At 41.8% G+C, this 12,475-nt stretch overlaps 1 protein-coding gene across 2 annotated transcripts in view; it reads left to right on the forward strand.

Moving 5' to 3' along the window:
• Nucleotides 1-12,475, forward strand: part of TRIO (trio Rho guanine nucleotide exchange factor) — a 324,651-nt gene that overhangs the window by 195,430 nt on the left and 116,746 nt on the right. For both annotated transcript variants that reach the window (XM_029054039.2, XM_029054043.2), the window contains exons 16-21: nucleotides 1,871-1,990; nucleotides 3,729-3,920; nucleotides 4,971-5,120; nucleotides 6,893-7,007; nucleotides 8,258-8,373; nucleotides 9,445-9,567. In XM_029054039.2, the coding sequence (XP_028909872.2) occupies nucleotides 1,871-1,990; nucleotides 3,729-3,920; nucleotides 4,971-5,120; nucleotides 6,893-7,007; nucleotides 8,258-8,373; nucleotides 9,445-9,567 (816 nt within the window). The remainder of the gene's footprint in view (nucleotides 1-1,870; nucleotides 1,991-3,728; nucleotides 3,921-4,970; nucleotides 5,121-6,892; nucleotides 7,008-8,257; nucleotides 8,374-9,444; nucleotides 9,568-12,475) is intronic.

Below are 12,475 nucleotides of genomic sequence, written 5' to 3' on the forward strand. Positions count from 1 at the left end.
AAAATATATACAGTTGAGCGGACGAGTACAGTGCTGTGGGGATGGGAAGGGAGAGGTGGAGGAGCAGAGGGAAAAGGGGAAAATGAGGCTTTAGCTGTGGAGAGGTAAAGGGGGGATGGCAGAGGGAGTAGAGGGAGAAGAGCTTTAGCTCTTTACTTTAGCTGAGCTGTGCTGGTTCTTCTTCCTACGAGGGCTCACGGTGAAGGCTCATTGGTGGAGTTACGTTCATTTCCTGTTAATTAATCAGTCACTAGTTTTTATTGAACACCTACTTAGTCGTAAGCCCTGGACTAAACTCTTGAAGAATACAACAGAAGCAAGGGATGAGATCAACGCCCTCCAGGACATAGCCATCCTCTGGGGAAAGACTGGCAAAAATTATTTACAGAGTCCAAAGCTGGAGGAGAACAAGGATAAAGTAGGAAGCAGTACAAACACATTAGGGAAAAACAGCTGAGCAGATAACTGAATGGGCAGATAAGTATATAAATCAATTATGTACCAGTAAAAATGTATTTAAAAATAATGTATGAACGTATCTACTGAGGCTAGGAATAAAAGATACAAGTATTGGCGGGATGTGACTGGGCTGTGGTGAATGGGGTGGGGCAGGGTTCCTGGAGGAGACAAGGCTTTCTAGAAGAAAAAGATGGACATAGCTACCCAAATGGTTTTCTGTCATTTTCATGGGCTCCTCTCTGGACAGTTTTTATGTGCCTGATAATGGAGGTGAGGAGAATTCAGTCAAGTCATTGAGTTGGTTTAATCTGATGTCATTGGTGTGTTATGGGTTCAATCATCTTTTGTACAACAATTTTTGCTTTCTTTTTCCAGTCAGAATGGAGAAAGCCCTGTATTGGCTAGTAACTCCATAATTTGAAGTAGTTTCCATTGCAAATGATTTATGGTGGCATGCTCACTCTAGGCAGGGGAAAACAGAATCTATCTGTCTATCAGGAGTATTTATTGAGTCCCTGTTGTCTGCAAAGCACTGTACTAGTGCTTGGGAGAACACAGTAAGCAATAGTTAATTGACCTCAAAGAGCTTACAGTGCAGGAGGGGAGACAGACACTAAAATAAATTACCAGTAAGAGGAAGCAATAGAGCATACGGATATACTGATAAACCAGTGCAGAAGTATTGTGGGGTGGACATGGAACTCCTAATGCTTCAGGGGATGGAGAGTACTGAAATGACACTTTTGCTAGCCAGTAGGAAAGCCTTCAGTAGATCAAGCAGTCAATGGCATTTATTGAGTGTTTATTATATGCAGAGCACTGTAGTAAGCACTTGGGAGAGTACAATTCAGCAGAGTTAGCAAACACATTCCTTGCCCACAATGATCTTACAGTCTAGAGGACAAGCTTACAGTCAACAGAATAATCAGAATACAGGAGAGACTGGGAATTGAGTAAATGTGTACACAAAATTGCCTAACACTTTAATATTTAAGGGTGTATGTACCAACATCCTTATGTCTCCTATACTACTAAGTTCCCATATAATGATGCATTAAATTCCTCTCACCCAAAATTTTCTACCCAATCCTCCTTGAATTTGCTGAAAATGCCTGAAAAGCTTCTGGTAGCAAGTAGTTCTTTATGTTTACTACCCACCGAGTGAAGAATTATGTTCTTTTTGCTCTGACACTACCATTTTCAATGTATGGGCATACTGTGGATTTATATAGTGGTAAGCCTGCCTGGTTCCTTTACAAGACAAATTGAGGCAGCCCAGGAATAAACTTGGTATATTATAGCCTAACAAACTTGTTCTCTTTTGTTTTTGACCTATGATGTAAATATTCTCCTCTCAATTCTGTGCAAATGAGTAAATGTATTTTCCCAGTAAGCCTGTGTGCTGTTTCAGGTGCTGGGCTGGATCCGCAATGGAGAATCTATGTTGAATGCGGGGCTCATTACGGCCAGCTCCTTGCAAGAAGCAGAACAACTCCAGCGTGAGCATGAACAGTTCCAGCATGCCATTGAGGTACGAATCCAGGTGCACTGCAGCTTTCCTAATGGCCCTTGTTTGAGCCATTACCTTGAGAGCTTCTTGTTATTTGTACTTTGGGCTGTTTAAAAAAAAAAAAAGCAATCTATAGTATTTCAAAAAAGTTTTTTTGGCCAGGGGTGTATCTGTGTGATGTCCATATTCAGGTTTCTCAAACAAGGGGTTGAAATCCCTGGAGGTAGGTATGATTTTTTGTAATCCCTAATTTCTGCTGTAAATCGATTGATTGAGCATGAGGTTGGTTTTTATGGGATTCTTGAACGCTGTTGCAGAGGTTCCCAGGATTTAGCTATGGGAAATGCTTTCTTTTTCCGAAATGGAGACATACCATTGACCTCAGCTCTATTGCACACTGATGTTATCTCATCCCATAGGAACATGGGACATTTCTCCCAGGGTCTCAGTGATTTTTTTTTGTCTTAAGTCTCTGTCTTTACCCATTTTACTGCTCATATAATAACAATAATTATGGTATTTATTAAGTGCTTACTATGTGCTGAGCACTGTTCTAAGTGCTGGATCCATGTGCACTCTCTCTCTCTCTCTCCCTTTCTCTTCCCCCTCTCTTTATTTCTCTCTCTCTCTTGCTTTCTTTCCCCCTCACTCTTTCTTTTTCAGCAAGTTCTTCCATTCTCATTTTTCTCAGCATTTTTAGTGATGTCCGCCTCCCCTTCCCTTTCTCTTTTCTTCCTCCTGTCTTCTCCCTTGCCCCTGTTCTGGCTCCTACCCCTTCCATGGCCCAGCCCTCCCAGCCAGTTGCTACCTACGAGCTGTTTCTAACTAATCAGAGCTCTTGGCAGTGACCCAATGGGGGACGATATCTATTTCATTAGCAGTGGGTTGCGATTCATCTTCTCTCTCATGACTGCACCTGATTTAATATACTTAGAATGTCACAAGTCACAATTTTCTGCTCTATATTAGACTTGTTTTAGTAGAAATAGATTTTTTTGATGCTAAGTGTGTTTAAAGTTGAATGTTCAAATGAAAAAGTCATATTCTTCTACGCTCATCTCCTGCCCATTTCATCCAGCAGGAATTGGAGTGAAACTATAGGAAATTAAGAAGTTGGAAAATTTCAAAGGAGTTTTTCTTACTGGATTCTTATTCCCCCAATTTGTCCTTTACTCTTTTTCTGGTTTAAAAACCTTCACAAATAATACTTGGCCTGGAATCTCAAAAAATAATCATCTAATTCAGTCTCCTTCCACTCTACACCACCACTAATTGGCGTGAAAAATAATGCCTTGAATTTTTATAGTGCTTTCCTTGGAGTATAAGGCCATATTTTCCAAAGTTATTTCTCACTGCTTTATCTTGTTTTTGTCCTCAAAACATCCTTGTGAGGTAGTAAGAAGCAGGTATTATATTCCCCATTTTATAAATGAGGAAATAGAAATGTAGAGAAGCTAAGAAACTTGCCTAAGGCTACACAGCAGGCCAGTGGCAAAGCTAGGACTAGAATCTAAGTCCTTTGACTTCTGGACGTGTGCTCTTTACACCCCCTCACAGTGAGAACTGTGTTTACACCTTTCCTCCTTTTCTTTTCCAAAAGTGTCCCTGTTGCTTCCAGAAGGCTTTTATTATGCCTTATGACCCTTCTATGAACTGCATTGAGTAGAACAGAAATCAACAACTCATCCACCTCAATCTTTATCAAGCAAGTGAGCAAAACTCCCTATTGAGCAATGAGTAACTTTTCTTTTTTTACTAGAAAACCCATCAAAGTGCCCTGCAAGTTCAGCAGAAGGCAGAAGCAATGCTACAGGCCAATCACTATGACATGGACATGATCAGGGACTGTGCAGAGAAAGTGGCTTCTCACTGGCAGCAGCTCATGCTCAAGATGGAAGACCGTCTCAAGCTTGTGAATGCTTCTGTGGCTTTCTACAAAACATCCGAGCAGGTACAAACGATTGAACAATAGTTTTTTCAAGTGGACCTAATGTTTTAGAAATGCAGCGGTTAGGGACAGAGGAAGAAAATGTTTTGGTTAATAGTAATAGTAGGTATTAAGCTCTTACACCTTGTGCAGGGCAGTGCACCGAGCTCTGGGAGAGAGTACACAAGTGAGAATTAGACACGGTCCCCCTCCATCTGGGGACTCTCAATCTACGAATTTAGTGTGGAGAAGGGATTGGAGACAGACACGTCAGGAATGACGAAACCTTAAAAGACACCACAAATACACAAACTAGGCTCCAAGTCTCATCAGGGAAGCAGCCCAGAGTATAGGAGAGTGACTTTTATCCCCGGACTGGCGGGCAGAGCATGCTGGTAGCAGGGGCCTCAGTGGCAGGAAGGAAGGTGCCTGTTACCACAGTGCTGCTCTCACTGGTGATGAAGGGCCCCATAGTAGCAGCTTTTATCCCTGGCTGGTGCACATGGAGCGTGTTGGGAGTGGGGAGCCTCGTTGGCAGGATGGAAGGCAGTGGTTATTGCAGTGTTTTTTTCCCTGGACCAGAGTGCCCAGAGCATGCTGGGAACGGGAACCTTTCGTGGCTGGAGGGTTATTTTTACTTGTTTCTTGTCCATCTAAATGTAGAATATGTCTGCCTGGCTCTCAAGGCTCCAAGCTTCTGTGAATAACCAAAAACACACTTCTCTTACCCTGTTTAAACACTCTACCTAACTTGCATCTGTGGCAGACGTGAACTCCACACAGTCTGGCTGTGATCCGGCTTTGATTTTGATTTTTCTTCTCTACGACTCCACCACCTCGACCTGGAGCGATTATCCTCAGGGGTTAGAAATAACATCTGCCATTTCTCCTCTCTCTCTTTGGCTTTTTAAATCCAATTCCTGCCTTTTAAAGATCTTGTTGAGATCCCAGTGCTGTGCCCGGAGGAAGCCGATTCAAGTCACTCTGGCCGAAATGAAAGCTCCACCTGGGGCATAGATGGAAAATGATGTGTGCTGTGTGGCGTGCCTAAGCCGCACTCTTTTTGCCCGGCAGGTATGCAGCGTGCTGGAGAGCTTGGAGCAGGAGTATAAGCGAGAGGAAGACTGGTGTGGAGGAGCTGACAAGCTGGGCCCCAATTCGGAGACCGACCATGTCACCCCAATGATTAGCAAGCACCTAGAACAAAAGGAAGCTTTCTTAAAGGTACACAAATGGTTGTTTTTGTTACTTTTTCCTTGGTGGCAGTCATTGGGAATTCTATTGCTTAAACTTGCTTCCTTAATCAACCTAATCTGCCTAGAATAGAATAGATTTCACCTTCTTGAAAATACGTATGAAGAGATGGTAGTGATTTCCTTTAAAGACTCTTCTGGCTTCATTGGATGGTGGCAGTTATTGTTGCCATTAGTACATTTACAGTTGGTGTTTGGGAGGATGGCATTCCATTCTTTGATTGCATGTCATTTTCAGTGCCATACAGTACACTTTTTCACAGAAAGGGAAAAGAATTCCAAGTCCCTAGTGTCGTTGAAGCATATCTGTTTAGAGTTTAAAAATGAAAGCATGAAATGTTCTCAAAAAGTAGTCAGAGATGTTTTTCCAGGGTGTATTAGAAAGGACTACCTTTTAATCCAGTTCCTTTTTAAAGTTCAACTCTGTGTATTTGGTTACTTCTCATCCACATTTTTAGATCAAGCAGGCATCTCTTTAGTTAAGGCTTCATAAGAAGAAAAAGAAAATGAGAGCAGCCTGAGATAGGAAGGATTGAAAATAGCAAGGGATGCAGTAAAATTTCTGATTTGCAGTGATCCAAGATACTGTTATGCAGTTGTTGAAGATGCATCAAAACAGCGTAGTATCATCTCCGCACCTCACACCTTTCCCCCAACAACTCATCATCTTCTGGGAAGATGTATCCTCTGAGTAAAAGCTCCTTAAGCTTCTCTGTTAGATAGCCTATTGGTCCAAGCCTTCTGAACTTGCATTAGGTATTAGTTAATACTTCGAGACTAGACCCTCATGTCTAAAATGGACACTACGCTGTTACTGTCATCAGGGGAGAAGCCCCCCTCATAATTCATACCAATAAGTAGATAGAAAGATCCTGTAAGCATCTAGGTAAATTCACCTGGGAGTGCCAATTTCTGACAAGATAATGGTATTGGGAAATGCCGGTGTGGCCTATGAATGACAAGTCCTATATACAACCCTACCCAGAATTTCCAACAGCACCCACTGGTTTTTGCCAGTTAGTAACATTTTTTTTAATTAAGAAAGCCAGTATGTACTATGGTAGATTGAAGACGGAGTCGTCCACTAACGTGGTAGGCTTCAAAGCAAACTAAAATGCTATAGAGTGGTCGTGGCACCCACTATCTCTACGGGTGTGACACCTGGATTTACTCTTGGTGCCATGTTGGCATTCCACAGCAGGTCCACCTGTTTTATATAGGAGCCAATCTTAACAGCTAATGACTCTTCCCTTCCCTTCCCCCACAGCCCTTCCCTTCAGTCCCCTGGACCTCTGTCATTGTTTAGGGTTAGGATTAATGTGAATTATGTGCCAGCCACATTGCAGAAGAAACAGTAATGTCCTGCTTGTTATGGCTCTGCAACTAGCCTCATCTTACCGTTTTTTCATGTTTATTGTATCTTTTCAACTCAACACACCTACATTAGGCACTGAAGAGAGCACAAAGTTGACTCAGCTCCTGACTTCTAGGGAGCTCATGGAGTGTTGAAGGCGTTGTAAGTAGTGTAAATTTTAGTAGCGTTTAGGACCTTAGGATCAAAAGTGATGCTTATAAAAATTTTGGTCCAATATAATTTTTGAGGTTGTTCACTTATGTCTATTCATTTGGTAAGAGTGTGTGTTCCCAAAACACACAAATTACATTCTGCCTTTCATGTGAGATGTGTGTTTGTGGAAGGATGTACAACACAAGCAGTAGCAGATAATTCTGTGTGATTTCCAGGCTTGCACTCTTGCTCGAAGGAATGCCGACGTCTTCCTGAAATACCTACATCGAAATAGTGTAAACATGCCAGGAATGGTGACCCACATTAAAGCTCCCGAACAACAAGTGAAAAGTGAGTACTTCTGAGAGATTCTTGCTATGTCCCCTGGTCTCATATCACGCTGAACAGGTTCCCTGATTGCAGTTAGCAAACAATTTCAGAAACTCTTACAGTAGTTTCATCGGCATGTTTTCCAACTACAGTCATCATGCATTTTTGGGTGGCTTCTTTTAATATTTCTCCATCGTTTGGAAAGTAGAATACATTTTATAAAATACAGCGTTATTCCTACATCTGTAACTTTCCCCAATCAATCAAACTATGCACATTAAAGTCAGGGGAGGGTAAAGGTTGTAATACATGTATTTGCCAGACTATCCACTGGTTTGTTTTGTATGTATACAGGTAGGTATATATATATATATATACACACATATGTAAACTTAAACCAGTGCATAGTCTGCCAAATATGAGGGACTAAAATAGGTACGTGGGTCAAATTTAAAAACAAAACAAAACAAAAAACCTAATAGTACAGCATCGAGGGGAATGGGATGGGAGTTGTCCTCTTAAATGAGTTAATTGCTTTTTTACAAGTGCATAAAAAGGTATCATTCTTGGAAAAATTAATTGGGTTAAACATCTGTTGAGTAGGAGTTTTGCTCCATCTATTCCAAGTGTTTAAACTCTAAGATGGTTAAGGGTGAGAGCAGCAAGTAAAAGATGTGTTCAGCCCATGACTGTAGGCCTTGCACCTGTAAGGTAAAGAGTGGCACAAAGCCTGCTGGGGGAAAGTGATAATGCTCTCCTGGCACTTGTGCCAAGGGCATGGGGTGGCTGTTCTGTTTCTTTCCAACAACGCCATACTGCACCAGAGGGTGCCAAACAAAATGAGAGCACTGGGGTAGATAGATATGAGATCATCAGATTGGATACAGTCCCTGTCCCACGGCTAACAGTCTTAATCCCCATTTTACAGAGGAAGTAATTGAGTAACAGAGAAGTGAATTGACTTGCCCAAGGTCACATAGCAGACAAGTGGCGAAACGGGATTAGAACTCACGTCCCTCTGACTCCCAGGTCCATGATCTATCCACTAGGCCATGCTGCTTCTCTAATGTTGTAGCCGTAGTGAGACTGAAAACATATGTTTGGCCAATCTGAGTATTCTGATAGACCCGTCACTTCTTTGTGACATCGTCCGGATAAATACGTAAAATAAAGGAGGTTTTACCTATTGCCATTGAGAAACTACTTCCCTCCCTTCCTCTTTGGTTTAAAATGATACACCAACTAAGCCTGACTTTTTTTTGTCCTTTCAGACATACTGAATGAACTCTTTCAGCGGGAGAATCGAGTGCTGCACTACTGGACCATGAGGAAGAGACGCCTCGACCAGTGCCAGCAATATGTGGTTTTTGAAAGAAGTGCCAAACAGGTCAGGGACAATCCTCAGTGGCACCTTAGGCCCCAAACTGCCTCTCTTCATTCTCTTAAGAATGATGAACAGGATGTTGGCCTAAAAAAATACATTTAGGCAAATCCCTTTTATTTTTACACATCTTGCGTTAATAGATGTGTTAACTGCAGCAGGTCAGTGCCCGGGGCTCAGAAACTGAATGTAGGCTGAGAAACCATGGATATTTGAATTCACATTCCAAAGGTCACCATGTTTATTATAAAGTTGGGCCAATTTCTGTCATTCACTAGGCCTCATTTTCCATCACTGGCACTTGAGAAAGTACTTCCAAATCTAAATGCTGCAGTGGTAGCTATCCTATTGAGGTAGCCTCCATTCAAGTTGTCTTGTTCTTAAATAAAATTCTAGTTAGTAAATATTGAACCAATGACCTTGAAAATCTGAAATGTTTAGTTTGAAAAGAAGTGTGTTTGTGAGGGACCTGCGAGAGCTTTGTGGTTGTGGGCTGCTTTTTGGATTATTCTCCCTAAATGTAGATTTCATTCTGCAGCAGATTTTTCAATGTTAAATTGACCAGAAAGACTCATATTTCTTTTGCCTTCAGCATGAATAACTGCTTGAGAAGTTACTTCTTTGTACTTCATTTGCCCCCATTTTTAGTGAAATAATTAATTCCTGTAATTGCTAAATTCTATTTAAATTGGATGAATCAGTGCTAGAGTTTCCATTTGAGCTGATCGTTATCATATGGACTGAAAGTGAGTTGTTTGGGGAAGGGGGGAGGCAAGGCCTTGAGGGGCCAAAGGTCCAAAAGGGGAAGTTTGGGCCTTGTGGCCGCCCAGTGTTTCAGCATGACCCACCCTGACAAGTGGATGTTTTCAGGTGACAGGGATAGGCTGAGAGCCTCCAGCCCCATCCTAAGGCCGTCAGCTCTGATGAGTGGGGGCATTGGCAGCACAAATATTTCTGTTTATTTTGTGAGATTTGCTTGGTAAAATTTAAATTTTTGAGAGAGATTTTTCATGATTTGAACTTCTACCCCCAAAGTTTCCATTTTGTGTCATTGTTCCCTGATCTCTTTTGCACTAGGCTCTGGAATGGATCCATGACAGTGGAGAATTTTACTTGTCTACCCACACCTCAACTGGTTCTAGTATACAGCACACTCAAGAGCTGTTAAAGGAGCATGAGGAATTTCAGATTACTGCAAAGGTACATTGAATTAGCCCTAGGTTTCTGTCTGACAGAGCCAATACCTAAACTGGATTACTAAAAACAAACAGTTGCACTGTTGGGCCTGAACTGTGTTAGCGGTTTCTCAGAAACTGTGAGGTTCCCCTTGCAAGGGATTCACAACTCATAAACTCTCCTAAATCATTGTCCTTTGAAATCTTGCAATAAAAAGTTGTCCAAGCTTTTATTTTTTAATGAAGCATATCTAAGAATGTTTATCTTGAAGACCTGCAGACTTGATTTGGCTTGAAGTGATAACTGTAATTTTGGGGCAGAATTCATCTTTGTGTTGCTCTTAGCACTCAAATTTCACTGTTTATTTTGTGCTCCCTTTTCCCATAATGCAGTTGTTTGTTCTAACATGTAATGGCTATAGAAACATGGACAATCTAAGGACTCTGCTAGATTCAAATTAATTTTTTGTCATCCTCTCCTTTATCTGATATTTTAGGCACTCTGCAAGCCTTATAATTAAGCTCATAATGGACAGGGAACGTGTCTGCTAATTCTTTGTATTATACTCTCCCAAGCTTTCGTACAGTGCTGTGTACATAGTAAGCTTTTAGTAAATACCATCGATTGATGCCCTCATTCATTCATTCTTAGAATATTCAATAAATACCTGTGATAGAAAATCTGAAGGTAGATTTGAGAGTTTCCAATTCCTGTCCCCCACTGTAGATGATGTTATCTGTCAGCTGGACCATTAAATCTTTCCAAAGATCTTGGGAATATTTAGTTATAGGGCACAGTCACTTTCAGATAACCCTTGAGGACTGCTATTTTCCACTCACATCTGTGAGCATATCTGAAACCTTGTTCCATTTGTTCCATTACAAGGACATGAATGGGATGTGAATCTAAAATGTGCCTCATCTTTTAAGATTTTTACTGTCTAGGCACATGAATTCCCCTTCCTCTAGTCTTAAAGTTAGCCTTGCATGTCTCTGGAAAGACACCACCCTCCCCCCCCCCCCCCCCCGGCCCATTGAAGACTCGGCTCCATGATCCCAAAGTCTACCGGAGTTTCAAAATAGAGAATCAGATCAATCAATCAATCAGTGGTATTTTTTGAACCCTTACTGTGTGCATAGCACTGAATTAAAGCACTTGGGAGATTAAAATATAATTGGTAGTCATGTTCCCTGCCCACAAATCCCTGCCTAGTAGGTTCTGAGCCTCTTTGGGGAGGTACCTAGGGTGACATAGCTGGGATTGTTTTCTTCCTTCCTTCTCCCCCTCCACCCTACCCAGACCTCCCTGAATGATTTCCCGGTCACCCTCTGGGAAATCTAAAAATCCACTCTCCTCCCTTGGGCTCCCTCTAAACCATTGCTGACCAGATTCCTTAAGACTTTCCCAATCTTCTTATGGTTTTCAACATCTTGGGTATTTATTGAGTGCGGAACTATGTATTTGGTACTTGGGAAGGATTCCCACGGAAGAATAAGATACCGTACATCCTCAGGGAGCCTACAATTTAATGAAGTGCTGACAAATTTAGAAGGGTCCCTTAGATTCCAGAATCACATAGCGAATTGCACAGAGGTAGGGCTTCCTGCAGCCTGGTTGTGGAGGTTGACCTGCAGTGGAAAAAATGGTGAGACATTTTTATACCTCTTCCAGAAGATACATTTTAAGGCAGTTCAGATTGCTACATTCTCATCAAAGGGATGAACTATATTATCATACTCTCACTTCCCTGATGACCAAACTGGTATAGTTGGGAAGAGGGTTTGAGGATTAAAGGAGGAAAACGTTGTTACTATTTATTTTGCGGGTGGGGAGGTGAGAGTAGGGCAGGGAGGGAAGAGCTATGGTAGTTGTTAAGCATTTACTATGTGCTAAGCACTGTACCAAGTTCTGGGGTAGGTATAATGCAGTCAGGTAGGCAGAGTCCCTGTCCCACATGGGGCTCACAGTCTACTCCTAGAGGGAGTAGGATTTAATCACCACTTTACAGATGAAGCAACTGAGGCCCAGAGATGTTGTGACTTGCCCAAGATCACACAGCAGACAAGTGACAGAGCTGGGATTAGAACCCAAATCCTCTGACTCCCAGGTCTGTGATCTTTCTACTAAGAGAAGCAGCGTGACCTAGTGGAAAAAGCGCATCCCCACAAGTCAGCGGACCTGGGTTCTAATCCTGCCTTCACCTCATAACTTCTGGGTGTCGCGTGCCTCAGTTACCTCATCTGTAAAATGGAGATGAAGACTGTGAGCCCTAGGGACAGGGACTGTGTCCAACCCAATTATCTTGTATTTACTCCAGTGCTTAGTACAGTGCCTGGCACGTAGTAAGCATTTAAATGCCACAATTATTATTATTAGGCCATGCTATGACCATTTCAATTGTATTTTTCAGGACCTTCTGAGCTTGCTAATGTATAGCTTAGTAGAAAGGCCTAAACCAAATATCCATATTGTAAATATCCCCCATTTATCTTATCTCTGTAGACATTAAAACTCAGTAATAATTCTTATTCAAATCCCATTTGAGGTTTAGCGTGTACCCCTTGTGGGCCATGCCTGAATCAGAGTCCGGTATTCTCTTCAGCACTTCACACATCGTAAGCACTTAGTAAATGTTATTATTGATTCATTAGTTTGCTGGTTCTGCCTTGAAAGCAGAAGTTTCATTTGATTTTATTATTTCATAATCAGGCTTGCTTTTAGAGAGGATTAGGGAAGGATCTGTCTTACCAAAATTGTTATTTTAAATAAAGACTCCCCATTCATATCACTCCCCCATCCTACCCCAGCAAGAAGTTGAACAGTGCATTTAGATAATCCAATTCCAAAACAGTAAAGAAACCTTTATGTTTGAACGTAGTTCGTGACCCTCCCGCCCCAGACCTATTTTTCAAGTCATAAACATGCAGTTCTT

The sequence above is a fragment of the Ornithorhynchus anatinus genome, chromosome X3 (genome assembly GCF_004115215.2).
Source record: "Ornithorhynchus anatinus isolate Pmale09 chromosome X3, mOrnAna1.pri.v4, whole genome shotgun sequence".
Taxonomy (NCBI): Eukaryota; Metazoa; Chordata; class Mammalia; order Monotremata; family Ornithorhynchidae; genus Ornithorhynchus; species Ornithorhynchus anatinus.